The sequence below is a fragment of the Budorcas taxicolor genome, chromosome 5 (genome assembly GCF_023091745.1).
Source record: "Budorcas taxicolor isolate Tak-1 chromosome 5, Takin1.1, whole genome shotgun sequence".
Lineage (NCBI taxonomy): Eukaryota > Metazoa > Chordata > Mammalia > Artiodactyla > Bovidae > Budorcas > Budorcas taxicolor.
Window position 1 is genome coordinate 54,903,323 of NC_068914.1, and position 20,368 is coordinate 54,923,690.

Consider the following 20,368-nt stretch of genomic DNA (forward strand, 5'->3'; position numbering starts at 1 on the left):
TTCTGGATATTTTTAAGCTTACATACAGTAAAATTCTTTAAAAATATAAAATAATATAGTTTTATGATCTGCAGTTCTATGAATTTCAACAAATGCCTGGAGTTGTGTATCTACAACCACAGTTCTAGAAAGAACAGATCTGTCAGCTTCCAAATTTCTTCTGTGTTGCCCCTTTATTGTCAATGGTTACTTCTTACCCTTCACCCTGGGCAACCACTGTATAGTTTTGCCTTTCTGGATACAATATAAACGAAATCATGCAATATATAGTCCTTTGGGTCTGGCTTCTTTGGCTTGATGAAACGCATTCAAGATTCATTCATATTTTTGAATGAATTAATTGTTTGTCCTTGTTTACTGCTGGGTGATACTCTTGTTGTATGGATATACTAGTTTGTTTTATCCATTAATGGTTGAATACTCAGTCTGGATCATTAACAGTTCTTTTCAATTTATATTTTACATTGTTTTGATGATTGCTTATTATTAAATGTTGTGCTAAATATTATTAGATATTTTATTATTTTAGATGTTTAAAATTTTAGTCCTTAAATGTTGAAATGAATATAGAATATTTCATGGTAATTTTCTTTTGCTTTAGAACAAATTATCCGGATTATGTGGAAACTTTGACAAATGTACTTCAAATGACATGACTACATCCAATAACTTGGAAGTGAGAAATGCCCAGGTATTTGGAGATAGTTGGGCATTAGGACAGGTAAGTGGAATATATATATTTTAGAGCAAAACAAATATTTTCACGAAAACATTTTATTCTTACAGGAAAACTTATTTAGGTAATACTATTTTATGTAATATTTGTGCAGTAATTTACAGTTGACAAAGTCAAACTGCTTTTACATTTAATTTCTCATGCAATCCTTGTGACAATCTGTTAATATAAAGGGTATTGACTCCATATTACAGATGAAGAAATTGAGGCTTAGGAAGGTTAAATTACTTGCCTACTATTGTGTATCCAGAAAGTTACAGAGATAATGTTCAAATTCTCATCTTCTAATTTCATGCTTTTCCTAACGCTCTTTCAATGTATTTGTATTTCTAGTGATGTATCTTTTGTCAACTCAAGGAAATGAATAAATGAAGAAAGAATTTCTTAACATTTGTTCTACAGACATGGCTGTGTGTGGGGTGGGGTAAAGAGTGAATTCATAGCCCACTACCTTAGGGAGCAGCTAGGATGAATTAAGTCAGGCATATTTCTATTTTGAAGGATTTCTTGAGGCATTATATGCCTTCAGGAGAGGGATGTGTTTGAAGGAATTCCCAAAGTTACTGACACAGAGCTTATGTTTTTGTATACCAGTTCTCAAAGAAATAGTTTTCTATGGGATACAATCTGAGAAACGCTGAACTAAGAAAACAGTCAAAATGGGAATTTGTTCTACTCTTTTCTAAACCTATTTTTCTAACTAAAAATAGAGTCTGCAACTACAGTTTCCTGGTTGGTTACTATTTGATTAGTTGTTTTACTATTTTGCCTAGTTTACCAATATATCTAAATCTCTTTAAAAAATTAAAAGGGGATTGAGGTTAAACATTCACCCAATTTAGTAAAATTTAAGCAGCATATTTCATTGTGGTCTACATTAAAAATTATAAAGATTGTATTCTTTGATATAAAATGAATTAAGGAATACTTAATTTATAATCATACTTAAATATTTAGACCAAAGAATTTTAAACTCATTTGTACCTAATGGACAAAGCTGAAAATTAAAAAAAAAAAAAATTTCATTCAGTAAGTTCTGCTTAGCACTTAATGTTTTCCAAGAGATATGAACACATAATATGATTAAAACAGCCGCTGACCTTGGGAATTTAGTTTAGCAGATAAGGTAGAAAAGTTAACAATGGCACTATGAGACAGGTGCTTTGATATAGGTGTATACAACACGGAGTTTGTGGTCAAAGCAAGATGCCATTGAGCTGATTCTCCCAAGACTCACAGGCACTATAAACTGAAGGTGATGGGAAAGAGGGTAGCAGCAAAGGAAGGAGCAGCCCTTTAGGAGGCATCAGGAAGACTAGAGTGATATGGTGCCTCTGTGCTAAGTTGCTTCTGTCGTGTCCAGCTCTTTGTAAGCCCATGGACTATAGCCCATCAGGCTCCTCTCTCCATGGGATTTTCCAGGTGAGAATGCAGGAGTGAGCTCTCATGCCCTCCTGCATGGGATTTTCCCAAGCCAGGGACTGAACCCATGTCTCGCGTTTCCTACGTTGGCAGGCAGGTTCTCTACCACTAGCGCCACATGGGGAGAGGGCAATGGCAACCCACTGCAGTACTCGCCTGGAGAATCCCAGGGATGGAGGAGCCTGGTGGGCTGCCGTCACTGGGGTCGCACAGAGTCGGACACGACTGATGCGACTTAGCAGCAGCAGCCTCCCCTGGGAAGCCTGAGCATAGTGGTTGTTTTTGCTCAGTCATGTCTGACTATTTGCGACCTTGTGGACTGCAGCATGCCAGGCTTCCCTGTCCTTTACCATCTCCTGGAGCTTGCTCAAACTCACGTCCATTGAGACGGTTATGCCATCTAACTATTTTGTCCTCTGTCATCCCCTTCTTCTTCTGCTTTCAGTCTTTCCCAGATCAGGGTCTTTTCTAAAGAGTCAGTTCTTCACATCAGGTGACCAAAGTAGCTTCAGTTTCAGCATCAGTCCTTCCAGTGAATATTCAGGACTGATCTCCTTTAGGATGGACTGGTTTGATCTCCTTGCAGTCCAGGGGACTCTCAAGAGCCTTCTCCAACACCCACAGTTCAAAAGCATCAATTCTTCGGCACTCAGCCTTCTTAATGGTCCAGCTCTCACAGCCACACATGACCACTGGAAAAACCATAGCTTTGACTAGACAGACATTTTTGTTGGCAAAGTAATGTCTGTACTTTGCTGTCTAGGTTTGTCATAGCTTTTCTTCCAAGGAGCAAGCGTCTTAATTTCATGGCTGTAGTCACCATCTGCAGTGATTTTGGAGCCCAAGAAAATAAAATCTGTCACTGTTTCCATTGTTTCCCCATCTATATGCCATGAAGTGATGGGACTGGATGCCATGATCTTCGTTTTTTGAATGTTGAGTTTTAAGCCAGCTTTTTCATGCTCCTCTTTCACCATCATCAAGAGGCTGTTTAGTTCCTCTTTGCTTTCTTCCATAAGGATGGTATCATTTGCATATCTGAAGTTATTGATATTTCTCCTGGCAATCTTGATTCCAGCTTGTGAGTCATCCAGCCTGGCATTTCATATGCTGGACTCTGAATAGAAGTTAAATAAACAGGGTAACAACATACAGTCTTGACATACTCCTTTCCCAATTTTGAACCAGTCCATTGTTCCATGTCTGGTTCTAAGTGTTTCTTCTTGTTCTGTATACGGATTTCACAGGAGGCAGGTAAGGTGGTCTGGTATCCCCTTCTCTTTAAGAGTTTTCCAGTTTGTTGTGATCCACACAGTCAAAGGCTTTAGGGTAGTCAATGAAGCAGAAGTAGATGTTTTTCTGGAACACTCTTGCTTTCTCTATGATCCAACAGATGTTGGCAATTTGATCTGTCATTCCTCTGCCTTTTCTAAATCCAGTTTGAACATCTGGAAGTTCTTGGTTCATGTACTGTTGAAGCCTAACTTGGAGAATTTTGAGCATTACTTGCTAGCATATATAGTGAGTAAAATTGTGTGGTAGTTTGAGCATTCTTTGGCATTGCCCTTCTTTGGAACTGGAATGAAAACTGACCTTTTCCAGTCTTGTGGCCACTGCTGAGTTTTACAAATTTGCTGGCATATTGAGTGCAGCACTTTCACAGCATCATCTTTTAGGATTTGAAATAGCTCAACTGGAATTCCATCTCCTCCACTAGCTTTGTTTGTAGTGATGCTTCCTAAGGCCCACTTGACTTTACATTCCAGGATGTCTGTCTCTAGGTGAGTGGTCACATCAGTGTGGTTATCTGGGTCATGAAGATCATTTTTGTACAGTTCTTCTGTGTATTCTTGCCACCTCTTAATACCTTCTGCTTCTGTTAGGTTCATACTGTTTCTGTTCTTTATTGTGCCCAACTTTGCATGAAATGTTTCCTTGGTATCTCTAATTTTCTTGAAGAGATCTCTAGTCTTTCCCATTCTATTGTTTCCTCTATTTCTTTTCATGGACCACTTAGGAAGGCTTTCTTATCTCTCCTTGCTATTCTTTGGAACTCTGCAATCAGATGGGTGTGTCTTTCCTTTTCTCCTTTGCCTTTAGCTTCTCTTCTCTCCTCTGCTAGCTATAAGGTTTTCTCAGACAAACATTTTCCCCTCTGAATTTCTTTTTCTTGGGGATGGTTTTGATCACCACCTCCTATATAGTGTTACGAACCTCTGTCCACAGTTTTTCAGGCACTCTGTCTATCAGGTCTAATCCCCTGAATCTATTTGTCACTTCCACTGTATAATCATAAGGGGTTTGATTTAGGTCATACCTGAATGGCCTAGTGGTTTTCCCTACTTTCTTCAATTTTAGTCTGAATTTGGCAATAAGGAGTTCATAAGTTATGATCAACCTAGATAGCATATTCAAAAGCAGAGACATTACTTTGCCGACTAAGGTCCTTCTAGTCAAGGCTATGGTTTTTCCAGTGGTCATGTATGGATGTGAGAGTTGGACTGTGAAGAAGGCTGAGCGCTGAAGAATTGATGCTTTTGAACTGTGGTGTTGCAGAAGACTCTTGAGAGTCCCTTGGACTGCAAGGAGATCCAACCAGTCCATTCTGAAGAAGATCAGCCCTGGGATTTCTTTGGAAGGAATGATGCTAAAGCTGAAACTCCAGTACTTTGGCCACCTCATGCGAAGAGTTGACTCATTGGAAAAGACTCTGATGCTGGGAGGGATTGGGGGCAGGAGGAGAAGGGGACGACAGAAGATGAGATGGCTGGATGGCATCACGGACTCGATGGATGTGAGTCTGAGTGAACTCCGGGAGTTGGTGATGGACAGGGAGGCCTGGCGTGCTGCGATTCATGGGGTCGCAAAGAGTTGGACACGACTGAGTGACTGAACTGAACTGAACTGAACCTGAGTATGGTACCTTACAGGAATTTTGTGCAATTCACTATGGCTGTGGTAAATGGTATGAAGTAGGGAATGGCTGGAATGCAAAATACAGGGCTGCATATTTGTGTGCTAGGATCTAGACTCGAAGGCTTTTAACTAGCTAGGTGCTTATAATCCAACTAAGAAATGTTACATTTTGAAGATTTAGAAAACTGTCCAAATTTGAGAGACACCTGAAACTGGGCTCCAGACTCTGTTGAAAGGATTTCAAAATGAAAGATTGATTTGGAGAATTCAAGAAAGTCTCCTGTCTTCCTGGATTAATGGTTAGACACTGGTGCTTTTCCACAAGACAGGGCAAAGAGGAAAGCTGGTGGTAGGGGGTAGTGGGGACAAGACAGTGGTGTAAAGAAAAGTACAGGTCAGGATATGTTGAGAGAGAAGTGACAGAGATTTTATGTGGAAATGAGATTTCAGGAAAGAGATCTGGGATGGAAATATGGAAATGTCCAAGTTTGGAGATTTCAGAAAAGAGACCTGGGATTCAGCAGTTACTATTACATACAGGGGTCTTCCCTTGTGGCTCAGCTGGTAAAGAATCCGCCCACAATGCAGGAGACCTGCGTTTGATCCCTGGGTTGGGAAGATCCTCTGGAGAAGGAAAAGGCTACCCACTCCAGTATTCTGGCCTGGAGAATTCCATGGACTGTATAGTCCATGGGGTCGCAGAGTCTGCTGAAGGCATGAGAAGTGTATAGAATGAAAAAAATAAAGACTTGAAGGTCAAGCCTTGCAGAGAAGGGAAGTGGAATGAGGATGGGGAATAGCAGCGAATGAATCAGGAGGAAACCCACCGGAAAATGTTGCCACCAGAAACACGTGAGCCGTGTAAGAAGGGTAAAGTACTCAACAGTCAGAGACAGGGAGAGATCAGATGAGACGAAGACTGAAAAGTTGTCTTTATATTTAGTAATGAGGAGATCAATGATCACCTTTTCCAGGCCAGTTTGAGGGAGGTGGATTAGGAGAGGCAGAGACCAAATTGCTGAGTATCTGTGAGGCAAACTGTAGCTGCCTGAATATATGTGACTCCTCCGAGGATGGCTTGTGATAGAAATGAAAGATGTGAAAATTAAAGGAGAAAGAATAACTTGCTTCTGAAAAATTTTTAGTCATGTAACACTAAAGTTGACAGTTTAAAAATTATTTAACTTCACTAATATTGTCATGATTTTAATAGTGAATTTAGTTAAACTTTCAAAAAATAACATATGCTATTAACATGAGCTGGCTAAGCGCAGGTGCTTTCGGTAAAGTCTGTCTAAAAGACTGAGAATATATTAGATATGATTGTAGTGGTTGAAGTCAGATTAGGTTACTCTGGTTTCAGCTTCAGAAATTTCCTCATTAAAAACTTTCTTTTCTCCCTTAACTTTTTCCACAGTGCGAAACCCCGGTTGAATCATTTAAACCCTGTGAGGCACATCAAAACAAATTTCCTTATGCCAAGAAAGAATGCTCCATTCTGTACAGTGATATTTTTGCTTCTTGTCGCAATGTGGTAAGTGAATACTTTATTAAACTTTCCAACTTAAACAAGTACTGCAGTGTCTATCAGAGAAGGCAATGGCAACCCACTCCAGTACTCTTGCCTGGAAAATCCCATGGACGAAGGAGCCTGGTAGGCTACAGTCCATGGGGTCGCACAGAGTCGGACACGACTGAGCGACTTCACTTTCACTTTTCACTTTCATGCATTGGAGAAGGAAATGGCAACCCACTCCAGTGGTCTTGCCTGGAGAATCCCAGGGACGGCGGAGCCTGGTGGGCTGCCGTCTATGGGGTCAAACAGAGTCGGACACGACTGAAGCTACTTAGCAGCAGCAGCAGCAGCAGCAGCAGCAGCAGCAGTGTCTATAATATTGAGATTAACTGGACAAATAAGTTAGCTGCCCATTGGTTAGGTATGCTACCTAACCCTTATTAGGAAGACTGATTTGGTAATTTGTTTTTCTATAGAACTGGCACATTAGGTAATTTACGTTTTTCCTCATGTCATCTTATTAACAGAGTACATTTGTACATAATATTTGTTAATGGTCTTTTTCAGCTTACAAAACATTTTTATGTCCATTATCAAAGCTATAAATGCTTAGTTTTCTTCGGAGAACAACACCGAATGGCATTCTTCTCCTTAACCCAAAGTAGAGTTTAAAATAATTATTAGTGGCACATTTAAAATAGTTTTAGAAGCACATCCCAAGATGGAATGTAATTTGTTTAGACATTAACGTTCTAAATGTCTTTTCAACATAACAATTTTAGGTCCCAATAGAAGTGTTAAAAGCAGTTTAAGATATTATTAAAAACAGTACATTTGGAAGCAGAACATTCTTTTAATGTCATGCAAATATGCCAGTAATGAAACAATGAGCTTCTACAAAATATGAATCTGTTGTATTGAAGATATTGAAATTGTATTTGTCAGTCCTATTCCCTGTTTTGCTAGTTCTTTGATCTTACATTTGCCTAATAAATTCTTTTTTCATTTGGGCAAATTGAGGTTTGAGACATTTAGAACTCTCTAGGTGGCAGTGTTACGCTGATTATAGCAAATTTTGAAAATCTACCAGTTAGTTTTCTTTTAGAAGGCTGAATTTTAATCAACTGTAGTTAGTACATTTTGAAATTAATTTATCTTTTACTTCATTGCAGATTGATGTCACTTCTTTTGCTAAAAACTGTCATGAAGACACGTGCAACTGTAATCTTGGTGGGGATTGTGAATGTTTATGCACAAGCGTAGCAGCATATGCATACAAGTGTTGTCAGGAAGGGGTTTCTGTTCACTGGAGATCATCTACTCTTTGTTGTGAGTACCCTAATTAGAGCATCATCATTAGGTGGGACGCTTATGAGGAGATTCACGTTGTCCTATCTTAGAAATGATACCGTGGAACTCATGGAACTCAAATTTAAGATGAGTAAATGTTATATTCTTTTGACGAGGTACATAAATTGTAGTATAGCTAAAGGATTTGTAAAAGAAACTGAAGTAAGTTTTTCTGTTCTGTGTTTGACTTATCACTGTAGCATTTGAACTATAAATTATGTACCATCCTTGGAGAAATTGTTTATAACTTTCTTATGGTTATGAAATTCCACTGTTCTAGTGATAAGAAACATTGTTTTAAAAACATCATTTTGAATTTGTATTCAGATTTGACCTTTTAAACTTTTCATTTACTCCTATAGATAGTATATCATCTGATAAACAGCTTATGATTTTAACACTTTCAGCGGACTATAGACTGGCTAATATATTTGCCTACTTGTAAAATAATCTTAGAAAATTTAATAAACTATTACACAGTAGTCTTAAAGAATCCTCTTAGCTCAGAGAAAATTCCCAGATAATGATGTCATTCTGAGTTCTTTCCCCTGGTTATTGGTAAATCATATTTTGCACATATTCAAGATAAGTGGTCAGATTTTTATTGAGTTTAACATTTCTTCTTTTATCCTTTTAGCACGTGATTGTGAATACTACAATGAAGGTACGTGAGAATATCAGGATACTATTTTATTAAACGTATCTTTGGATTCACAGTTTTTGAACAACTTTTCTGGGAACAAAATATAAATAGTTCATAATTTGGCATACAGTTAATCCTTGAACAAGGCGGGGGTTGAGGGCACTAACCCTCTGCAATTGGTCACCTACATATTTGCAGTTCTACATTCTCAGATTCAATCGACCATGGATTGTATTGTTCTTGCTCAGTTGCTTAAATTGTATCTAACTCTTTTGTGACCCCATAGACTGTAGCCCACCAGGCTCCTCTGTCCATGGAATTTCCGAGGCAAGAATGCTGGCATGGGTTGATATTTCCTTCTCTGGAGGATCTTCTCAACCCAGGAATAAAATCCACGTCTCCTACGTGGAAATTAAAGAAAGAAATAATAATATAGAAATTTATTTAGCCATCATTTTACAGAAAATAATTATTTGTATATTATCAGAATGAGAACTTACTGATTTAGTAATAATGAAAGTATCCTAGTCCCCCAAGCATTCAAATTTGCAGCTGGAAGTCTAAGAGGAGTCAGTTCAGTTCAGTCACTCAGCCGTGTCTGACTCTTTGTGACCCCATGGACTGCAGCACGCCACTCCTGGAGCCTACTCAAACTCATGTCCATCGAATCGGTGATGCCATCCAACCGTCTCGTCCTCTGTCGTCCCCTTCTCCTCCCACCTTCAATCTTTCGCAGCATCAGGGCCTTTGAGTCAATGAGTCTAAGAGGAGGTGCTGCCTAAAACCAAGACACAGATGTTAAGAGGCTGAGAATTATATCCTCTTTGAAAATGCCAGACGTTAGCAGAACCGATGCAGCTTTTTTTTCAACCCATTTGGTGAGGAAGGCCTAGCCACTGAAACATAATTCAGGCAAAGAAAAGATCATCCAGGGAGGTGTCCATTTTATTAGTAACTGGGCAAAACCCCATGATGAATAGGTTAGATTTACAGTTATTGGAGAGCTGACCCATTACAGAAAAAACCCAAACCACTAATCCAAAGTGTTTTCGGTCACTTACTGAGCCAGGGAGAAATCTGTCAACTATAAAAGTACAAAGAAAGCCAGAAAATTTTAGTAAAATAGAGATGATAAATTAAAAAGAAAATGGATGTTTTAGTCAGAGGAGCCTGCTGTGCTGTAGTCCATGGGATCACAAAAAGTCAGACACAACTTAGTGACTGAACAACAACAAATATCTAAAATAACAATAGTTTTTGTTGCATTACTGACATCTTTATCATATAATTTAAGCTTGAAACTATGCCTGAAAAGCATAACATTATTATTATTATCATTATTAACACTTTACAAAGGAAGAAATTGAGCGTAGATGAATGAAATAACTTGGTCCAAGTCATATAGCCAAAATATGGTAAATGGATTTATGAACAATCTAAGTCCGAACCAAGGAGCTTGATCTCTGTGCTGCACTGTCTGGTAATGGTTAGCACGTCCTAGTCTAGGGATGACCACAGCACATCATTATCATATGCTCTAACACAACGTACAGACTGTAATATGAGAAAATGTGCCAGTAACCCCCTCACTTAGGAACTCCTGCCTCATACAGTTCTGCCTTGAAAAATCTCCGTCTGTGCCTTTGCACTTTCTGGTGTTCCTTCTGCAGTCTCTTGGAAACAGAAGCAGAATTTTCTATGAATATTGAATTTCTACCTCTTGCTGCTTCAGACGTACTGCTTTTTGTCAATAAATCTGCTGCGTTTCTTTCTTCTAATGTGTTACAAGATTCTTCAAACCAGTTCTTCTAGTTTCATTTGTTAACACTGTATTGATAGTATTCAGAGGGTGAGCAAGGGACATTTTACTTTCATGAGTGACAGAGATTCTGTTTCCTGTGATCAAAGTATTAGGGGATAGTGTCAAACTACCAAGGAAAGGAAGAGATTGTGAAAGTAATGCGATGCCTAAGGTAGATAATTGAAGGGGAATGAAGAGTTGTGGGAAATTGTTGATACTAATAAAAATAAATCATTTAAAATGGTTATCCTTAATTTGTTTTATCTCAATTTCACAACTATTGTAAAATTACCTAGTCTTTGCCCAGTCATAGCTGGTGTTTTCTCTGGACACTATGTTATTAAAATACTTAAATTATTCAAAGCAAATGCAGAGATAAAAGACTGTGATTCTGTAGCAGGAAATGTTTTTAAAAGTAGGAAACTTCAGAGGTTGCTGCTGAGATGAGTTTATAACCCTTCATACAATGACTTTCTATAATATTTTCATGTTCATTTTTGTGGATTTTGCTAAAAATATAAAGGTTCTGTTGCTATAAGGAGTAGAAGACTTCAATATTTTGCTAAAAATTGTTACATAAATTTTTAAGTTCAGAGTGATTTTATTAGATCGGATATACTTGTTGCTGCTGCTGCTGCTAAGTCACGTCAGTTGTGTTCTACTCTGTGCAACCCCATAGACGGCAGCCCACCAGGCTCCCCCGTCCCTGGGATTCTCCAGGCAAGAACACTGGAGGGGGTTCAAATATACTTAATACTGTGTAAATAATCAATACAGGAAATGACTGCTTTTCGTATACAGAAATTATAATTCTCCTTCCAGAAGATTAATGATAAAATCAATGACTTTTGCCCTCAATTGCTAGTGAAAATGCTGGAAAACAATTCATATGCAAGATATCCATCAACTGGGAGTCGATTCAGAAGCTTTCAATTTTTATACAAATGGATTTCTCAGATGACAATTGTCTCTTCACATTGCTGTAGGAAGGCACTTGTCTTGTAGGGGAGAGAATATTTTGTTAATGGTCTGTCTCCTTTCTCCTATTCTCCTCTTGGACATCTGTGCCTGAGGGTGCTTGGAGCTCACAAGCTGTATTTGTATATGTCTTCTTCATTTTGAATTGTATTTCATAATTTATACATTTATGTACCTATTTGTGCATTATTTACATAGTCACACAAATCTGTATTTATAAAAGTTTATGTATATTGTCTTCTTAAAAGTCTGGGTTACTTCTGTCTTTCCTAGAAAATGAACTTGTAGGTGTTGGAGATGATGATGTAGCTCTCTTTGGATGTTATAGATATTAGCTCCCAGAGAAACTGTGCAGGGTATACGTTTGTAACAGCTCATAAAGACTTCACGGCATCTGATCAGTTCCATCTTGGTGTGGGAGCAAAGATTTTCAAATCCATGTGTACTCAAGGTGTCTGAAAGTGAAAGTCGCTCAGTAGTGCCTGACTGTTGCGACCCCATGGACTGTAGCCTGTCAAGCTCCTCTGTCCATTGAATTCTCCAGGCAAGCATACTGAAGTGGGTAGCTGTTTCTTTCTCCAAGGGATCTTCACAACCCAGGGACTGAACCCAGATCTCCCACACTGTAGGTGGATTTTTGACCATCTAAGCCCAACTGTGTCTGGGTCCCTATTAAAGCTCTTCCATCATGGCTTAGAAGTGTCTCCAGCTCCTCAAAGTTGAAGTGTCTCATTGATGAGTCAGTGGATGGGACAGTGCTTGAGAATAACTTGTTGTAGAATCTCTCATCCTGGCTCTTGTGATGGAAATTTTGAGTCTTGCTCTCCTTCCTGTTTGGGAGACTTTTAAACCTTCTAATTCAATTATCTTCTCCCCTTCTCTTATGCCTAGTCTTGGTCCTGAAAGGGGAAAAACACAGGTGGTTAATTTAATTGTTTTCCCCTCCATCTTAAGAATAGGCTGGGAAAGGAAAACTGTCCTTGAGATAAAAACTGAAGAGGAAAAATGAAGTTCACTGAGGGCAACCAGATTGATCTCTTATGAAATCACCTACCACACCTATATTAGAATTTTATATAACCTACAACATAAATATCTAAATATAACTGTAAAAAGTACTCAGCTAGTAATTATGTAATTTAATTTTGATAATTCAGAAGAAACATCAAAATTATATAGTACCTCACTTATTTTAGAACATTAAACGTCATAAAGATTGGGTTGAAGGTAAACTGACCTTATTGTCATGAAACAATGCATAAGTTTATTTTGAATAGCAGTGAGCTTTTAAAATAAATTATATACTTTTCTTTGTAAGATGAAGTTCTTAGAAATATTACTTTGAGTTTCAGGTTTAGTTCCATACTAGTTTTTTTTTTTTTACTACAGTATTTTCTACTTTATGTGAAATGATATAAGTGCATAGAAATGATAACATAAGTAAAGTGACACTTGACTTCTCTGTTCAGCATCATCTTATTTTCTTCTCTATAGACATACCTCACTGATGAAATTCAATAATTCCCCAAACAGTAAAATATTATATATCATATCTGTGAATTTTTAATGCAATGAACCTACTAAGGAGAATTGATTTTTAGAAGACTAACAAAATACCTTCCATTGATAGAACTAAATTTAAGTTTATGGACAGTAGACTATTAAAATATCAAAGTGAAAGGTTACCTAGACAAACATCTTCATAAAGGTGAGAAAATTTGAGGTCTAGAAGTCTTAAGTCAACCTTTTATTTATCACTGCTGCGTATTCGTGTATGTATACATATACACACACATTCATGTACATATATATTCTAAATTACATATTCTAGGGACTTCCCTGGTGATCTAGTGGTTAAGACTTTGCCTTTCAAGGCAGAGGGTGTGGGTTCAATCCCTGGTCAGGAAGCTGAGATCCCACATGCCTCACGGCTCAAAAACCAAAACATAAAAACAAGAGAAGCAATATTGTAATGAATTCAATAAAAACTTTAAAAAAGGGTCCACCTCAGAAGAAATAAATTACACATTCTAAATACAAATGTATATATTCCAGATCAATATATGTATCCTTTATAATAATCTCATTCACTCATTTAGTTTTGGCTCTGCTGGGTCTTGGCTGCTGTGCTGGCTGTTCTCTGGTGGAGCGGGAGTGCCTCTCGAGTGGCAATATGCGGGCTTCTTGTCGTGGTGGCACCGGCTCTAGGGGTCACGGGCTTTAGCAGTTGTGCTGTGTGAACTCAGGAATTGTGGCGCCAGGGCTCCAGAGCACAGGTTCGATCGTTGCTGGCACATGGACTTAATCGCTCTGGGTCACGTGGGAGCTTCCCAGACTAGCGGTTGAACTGGAGTCTACTGCAATGGCAGACAGACTCTTTACCACTTAGCAACCAGGGAAGCCCCGATATGGTCTTTTTGAAAAGAGTTCAGTTATTTTGTTAATGATAAATGTTTAAATGCTCAATGATTTTGGAGTCCTTTTGTTATTAAAATTTGTTCCATTGAAATGACAGCTTGAAATGTAAAAATCCTATGCAAATTTATAATTCTCTCATTTGCATTTGACTAGGGCTTGGAGAAGGACCATATATGCTGGCAAGTTATGGGCAGACTGGCCTCATTCTGGGAGCCAATATAACCAGTGGAAGCATTTTCTCTCTGCCAAAAAGTAGTATTCATGGCAGTTTATTTTTTAATTTTATGATCACTCCAGGCCTTTTCAAAGACAAGGCATCATGTAAGTAGAATTTGCAACTGAAAATAAGGATGTAGTTTACCATTGACTCTTTTCATTTATTCGTGCAGTAAATATTAATTGGGGAATTTAATATGTTTATGACATCTTTCTAGGTGCTCTAAACGATTTGAAATAAAATAAGACAGTGGCACACGAACCAGCTCTTTCTTTTGTGTGTAAAATCATTTCTTTGTTTATCTATTGGCATATATATAGATACAAATAGAACTGTAATTGTTTGGTTTTTGGTCCTTGGAAAAGCACAGCTTCAGTTTTCATTCTCTTGGTCACAGAATTTAATTTGAAACTTTTGACTATTTTTAAAATAGTCTGCTGATAATCAACATGTGAAAGATTTTAATGCCAGATTAAAGAAAAAAGTCATAATTTAACATCAAGGAAGTTAAATTAAGAGTATAAATCAAAGTTTAGACAGTCATTGAGACAGACTGTCATCCTTATGTGGCCTGGTCTGTCTTGGTACCTGGGTCCTCATTTACTGGCTTGCCCCTGTAGATTTATACTGGTTGTATCCACTTGGCATCTATTCTAACTGATGATTTGTGTCTCTTTCTGATGCCTGATGTTCTATTGTTACTATTCTAACCCTGCTTAGAACCATGCATGGTGTGTTCTATAAACATAGGAAATATTTAGTGAATGAATGAATCTGACCTAACATACTAATTTAGAGAACTCTCCTGATTTTCCAGTTAAAATAAATTGCTCTATTCTTGTAAAAAGAGCTCCTTTAGTTCTTTTAATCTATGAAAACACCTATCACAGACTAAGTTTTCATTTATGCGTTAGTTATATATTTTTTCTTTTATAATTTTTAAATTCTTCTTTTCATACTCCAGTGCTCAATAGAAGGGTTTGTATATTTTAGGACACAATGAATGCTTTTTGAATCATTTATTGGACTTGAGAGAGCTCTTTATTGTATAATTTAAAATAATTAATGTTTTAATAGAAAAATCCTTTAGGTCAAATTAAGCAAGACCTAAAGAAATTAATGCCCAAGAAATTAAATCTAAGAGCTCAATTAAGAGACTTATACCATGGGTTTTACAAATACAGGGGAAACTTTTAAAGCACATAACAAAAAAGCATGACACTGCTCAAATGCTTTGTAGTTGTTCATTAGATTTCTTATCATCTCTAGGGAAATAAGACAATAAGGTTGAGCAAATAGTCATTTCTTAATGCAGTAAAATCACTTGAAAGAACATTTGCTCATTAAGAATTCAGTGATATTGAAATGCAGTGACATGTCTAAATTGATCTGTTTCACTATTTGTTTTTCTTTTCTATCATCCAGTTTAGCCATTTGTAGATTTTATACATTTGAAAATGTTAAAGCTTGCAAGTGCAAATGTATGTCCAATTAATTATTCAACTATTTGTATGGAGTTGTACATTCTGGGGTCCTAGGTTGACCTTTTTTTTTTTCTTCCTCCATGAACATGATCAATTATTTTAAAAAATAGAACTTATGAAAGACTGATATTTTTGGAGCTGTCACTCTTATGCATTGCATGAAAATATAATTTTTTTCCTTTAGAGATCTGTAACTCATTCCTAAAATCTTTGAGAATGGCATTAACTATTCATGACAGTTGTACAGTTCTGTTTTTGTCAGCCTTCAGTGGCATCCCACTCCAGTAGTCTTGCCTGGAAAATCCCATGGATGGAGGAGCCTGGTAGGCTGCAGTCCATGGGGTCGCGAAGAGTCAGACATGACTGAGTGACTTCACTTTCACTTTTCACTTTCATGCATTGGAGAAGGAAATGGCAACCCACTCCAGTGTTCTTGCCTGCAGAATCCCAGGGATGGGGGAGCCTGGTGGGCTGCTATCTATTGGGTTGCAGAGAGTCGGACACGACTGAAGTAACTTAGCAGCAGCACACATGAGTTTTTACAACGCCAGTGCTGATGATCCGCCTTCTCCAGAGAACCCAGGGAGTTGTCAAACAGACTGCTCTTGTTTTCCAGCATTGGCACTTGTTTCCTTGGAATCTGCCGAAAGGCCCAACTACTTTCTCTGTGTCCACGATGACAACACTCTTAGTTTGAAACTGTGGGAAGCGAATGCAGCCTTTCATCAGAGAGCTACATTTTTTTACCATCAGGACCTCTGGATTCCTGGTTACAGTGCTTTTGAGTTATACAGCAAGAAAGGCTTTTTCATCATATTGACAGATTCTAGTGCCAAAGCATCAAAATATGATGATTCTGAAGAATTTAAACACTTAAGTAGCTTCAGTGTGGAAGGTATGTGTCCTGAGATGTCCATATATTATGTAGATAACTTAAGGAGTGACAGAAAATATATTAGGTTTTTAACTTAAAAAATATTTTAATATGTATAATTAGTTGTATGACCTTAGTGTGTTTCTTAACCTCCCTATCCTTAAGTTTACACATCTGTCTCATGGAAAAAATAATACCTACTTTATAGTGTTATTTTGCTACATAAGTTAATGTAGTAAATTGTTTAGAATAGCCTTAAATGACATTATTTTTTAGGATTGCCTCAATTTTTACTTTCAGTGATGTCTGGGCTTTGGAAATAGAGCTTACCCATGTCGTCTTCTTGCAGAGTTTTGTTATCTACTTTTTCTTTCATAGAAGGCAACTTCTCACAGTCTGATTCTTTATGACAAAGACAATGTGTTTATCTCTTTGAATACTTCAAATACTTTGAATGCTTTGAATGTGTTTTTTGAATACTTTGGAGTCCAATTGTACTGACTTCTAGATTTTTCTGGTTCAGCAGAATCCCTGTCTTATTTCTAGAGATCCTTGCAGTTCTATAGCTATTGAATTTTCTAAATTTCAGAGAGGAATCCTCACTGCCTCATCCAGTGTTTAAAAGTCATGCTTTATTTTCAAAACCTAAGAGCTCAATATTTGCCTTGGGTCTCCCCAATTTTTTCATTCTAACCAACTTTTCTAAGTCATTTCTAAGAAAGCTAATCATTTGCTTTTTTTTTTTTTTTTGTGGTTAAATTTCTATAAATCTGTTTGGATTTTAGAAAGTTCAAACTGAGCTTCAAATTTTTGCCAATTGAATGGGGTTCCTGGTCTCATGAGAAAGAGTCACTGACATGTGTATATAATATTCTGTAGAGTAAGTGTGATAGTTTTACTTGAGTTTAATTAAAAGTTGAATTTTGCGAGCCTCTGTTTCCTCTCCATTACACAAATCCACTCCAGCATAACCAGACCCAGTGGCCCTACCTGAGCTTTGGACAACTGCAATCAATGGCATCATCTAAATCTCAGAAACTCATCTTTGTGAGCTTCCCGAACTTAGGAGACACTCTGGGTTTATTCTAGTCTTGGAACCAGTCCTCTTTTATGACCCATGATTCTAGTAACCCAGGTTTAACTATTACTTTAATATTGAGATGCTTAAGTGCCTTCCAGAAAGCCTCATTTTCCTTCTCATACCTTGGACTTAAATTCCATATCTTAAGTCCAAGTAACATAACCTATTTCCTGAACTTCCTGCCTTATGGAGCTCTCTTCTTCAGAGATAATCTTGGACTGCTGCAGAAGGGCTGCTCTGTGACAGGGGAAGGGGAAAGTATTAGCTGAGTTTGCAGGAGAAAAAGCTTCCATTAAGGGAAGTTTTTGTAACTACGAGCATGTATTATTAAAATCAATTCATTCATTTATGTCATCAGATAATACTTACCATGTGCAAGGCAATGAGTTAAATTCTGTGAGAAGAACAAAGATGGAGTGTTCTCCTTAAGCTTCATGTCAGGCTATATGTCTTTGGTCTTGCCATTTTCCTAATTGAATTTGGCATGTCACTTGGCTCCTGTTAGCCTCAATTCCCTCATTTATAAAATGGAGATAATATTCATTCAACAGGGTTGTTGCAAGGGTAAAATAGAATAATGGACAAAAAGCTATTTTGCAAAAACTTAAATTCTAAACAAGTACGTGCTATTATCATGATACATAGATCACTGAACACTAGCAAAACATAAATAAAGGAAGATGATTTAGAATTGTCCTTAGTCTCCTCCTCCCTCTTGCTTTTTCAAATATTTGGAAGAAGAACTAACATTTTGATGTTCAGCCTGAGCATGAAATGCCTTGATCACCAAGCAGTTACTCTGTTTCCTCCCTCTCCCCATCTCTGCTGCCCTGTCTTTTCAATCAAAAAAGGTTCAGACCTTAATGGGTTTACTATTATAAATCACTACATTCCAAGCTGCCCATTAAAAACACACACAGTCTGAACTTCATTTTTTCCCCAGAAATCCAGGCAGCAGTGCCCTACAGGAGGATGTGTGAATGGAGGTACGAACCTTGTGCCACTCCCTGTTTTAAAACGTGCAGTGACCCTGAAGCTCTCGCGTGTAAATTTCTTCCACCGTAAGTCATGTTTAACCAGTAATGAATAGATTCTAGCATTAGCAGATTCTGTTCCCAGTGATTATATTTTTAGATTAAAAAAATTCTCAAGAATAATTTATTCTAGTTACTCATTCATGAATGTGTTTAATTTTATTCAAGCAGTAGTTATTGAGAGTCTGCTCTATGCCAGCAATTCTTGTAGATGCTGGGATAGAGTACTGAACAAAGTATTTACCTTTCTTTAGCTAAAACATTTTGCTGCACTGAGGCAAAGAATAAAAAATTAAAATGTAAATATATAATGTGATCTATTGCTTAGATGGATTTATAATGGACAAAAATAAAGGAAGGGAAAAGGGAGCATAAAACAGGTATGCACGTTTGCTCATTAATATAGGGTGGTCAGGGAAGAACAGGCTGACAAGGCAGTATATAGTAAGAGATGTGAAGGAAGTGAGGGAACTAGCCATGTGGATGTCTGGGGAAAAAGCGTTTCAACCTGAGAAAAGTATAAAGGTCCAGGGTGGGAATATGTCTGGTGTGTTTGAGGATGAGCATGGAGGCTAGTTAACTGGGGCAAAGCGAACAAAATTTAGAGAAGAAACCAGAAAAAGAGGCTGGCAATCCCATAGGGCCTTGTAGCCTGTCGTGAGGACTTTGTCATTTTCTGTGAGTAATGTCCTGGTGTATTTTGGGACAGAGGAGTGGACTCGGTCCTTTCACAAGTTTACACTGGCCATTGCACTGGCTTTTGGGGAGGGGAAGAACAAGGGCAGAACTGGGCAGTGACACAGACAGGACGTGAAGGGACTTTCACTAGGTTGGTGGCCCTGGAGGTTGTGGGGGCAGAGAACAGATTCTGCCTGCATGTTGAATTTAAGGCCATAGGGATGCTGACAGTTTTAACATTAGTTATGAGAGAAAGAGGCTTCCTCAGGGGCTCAGTGGTTAAGAATCCACCTGCGGTGCCGGAGACGCGGGTTCAATCCCTGGGTTGGGAAGATCCCCTGGAGAAGGGCATGGAAACGCACTTCAGTATTCTTGCCTGGAGAATCCCATGGACAGAGGAGCCTGGCGGGCTACAGTCTATAGGTTCGCGAAGAGTCGGACACGACTGAAGTGGCTGAGCATGCATGCATGCACATGAGAGAAAGAGGAAGTAAGGACTCCAGGTCAGGCCTCGTCATTTCATTGATTTCAGAATCATATGAAATTGCCATCTTTGTGGTCAAATCTGGTCAAATATCAACAAACTCAAATGATTCAATTAATGGAAGGACTGAGCTGTCAGTTACTGAGATAAGGAAGATAATAGGAGGAGAAGTTTAGAGGAAAAGTCAGGAATTTGGTTTCGAGGATTTTAAATTTGAGACTGAAAATTATTCTTTGAATTTGGTAATCTGGAGAATAGGAAGAGGCAAAATGGAGATTGACAGTGTAACAGCTGTTTTTTTTTTTTTTAAAGCAGTTTTATTGTGAAGGAGAACAGAGAAATGCAATTAGTAGTAGGAGGGAATATTTTTAAATGAATCATATTCCATTAGTTATTTATGAGCTTCTGCTCTACAACAAATACAGAAGGTTCTGGCATATGAATAAGTGAGATGCAGTCCCTATTTCAAGAGCTCAAAGTCTTTAGGAAGAAGACAGGAACACTAGCAGATAATTGACAGTATAGGGGAAAGAGGACCAGAGGAATAAATGCCACAAGCACAGCACATTGAAATATTTAAATACAACATGATGCTCACTGTGCTAAGTGCTATAAAACGGGTAATCTCATTGTTCCTGTTGTCAGAAGAGAAAACAAACCAAGGCCACATGGAAGTTAAGCAGCTTGCCTCAGACCACACAGCTTTCAGGCAGCTGAGCCAGAGTTTGAACAACGA

General features: G+C 37.9%; 1 protein-coding gene across 1 annotated transcript in view; it reads left to right on the top strand.

Annotated features, from left to right (window-relative positions):
• The window catches only part of OTOGL (otogelin like), a 175,033-nt gene that overhangs the window by 97,552 nt on the left and 57,113 nt on the right, over positions 1 to 20,368 (top strand). Inside the window, exons 28-34 of the mRNA XM_052640705.1 lie at positions 602 to 721; positions 6,492 to 6,608; positions 7,763 to 7,919; positions 8,578 to 8,604; positions 13,934 to 14,101; positions 16,098 to 16,376; positions 18,380 to 18,497. Of these exons, the coding sequence (XP_052496665.1) occupies positions 602 to 721; positions 6,492 to 6,608; positions 7,763 to 7,919; positions 8,578 to 8,604; positions 13,934 to 14,101; positions 16,098 to 16,376; positions 18,380 to 18,497 (986 nt within the window). The remainder of the gene's footprint in view (positions 1 to 601; positions 722 to 6,491; positions 6,609 to 7,762; positions 7,920 to 8,577; positions 8,605 to 13,933; positions 14,102 to 16,097; positions 16,377 to 18,379; positions 18,498 to 20,368) is intronic.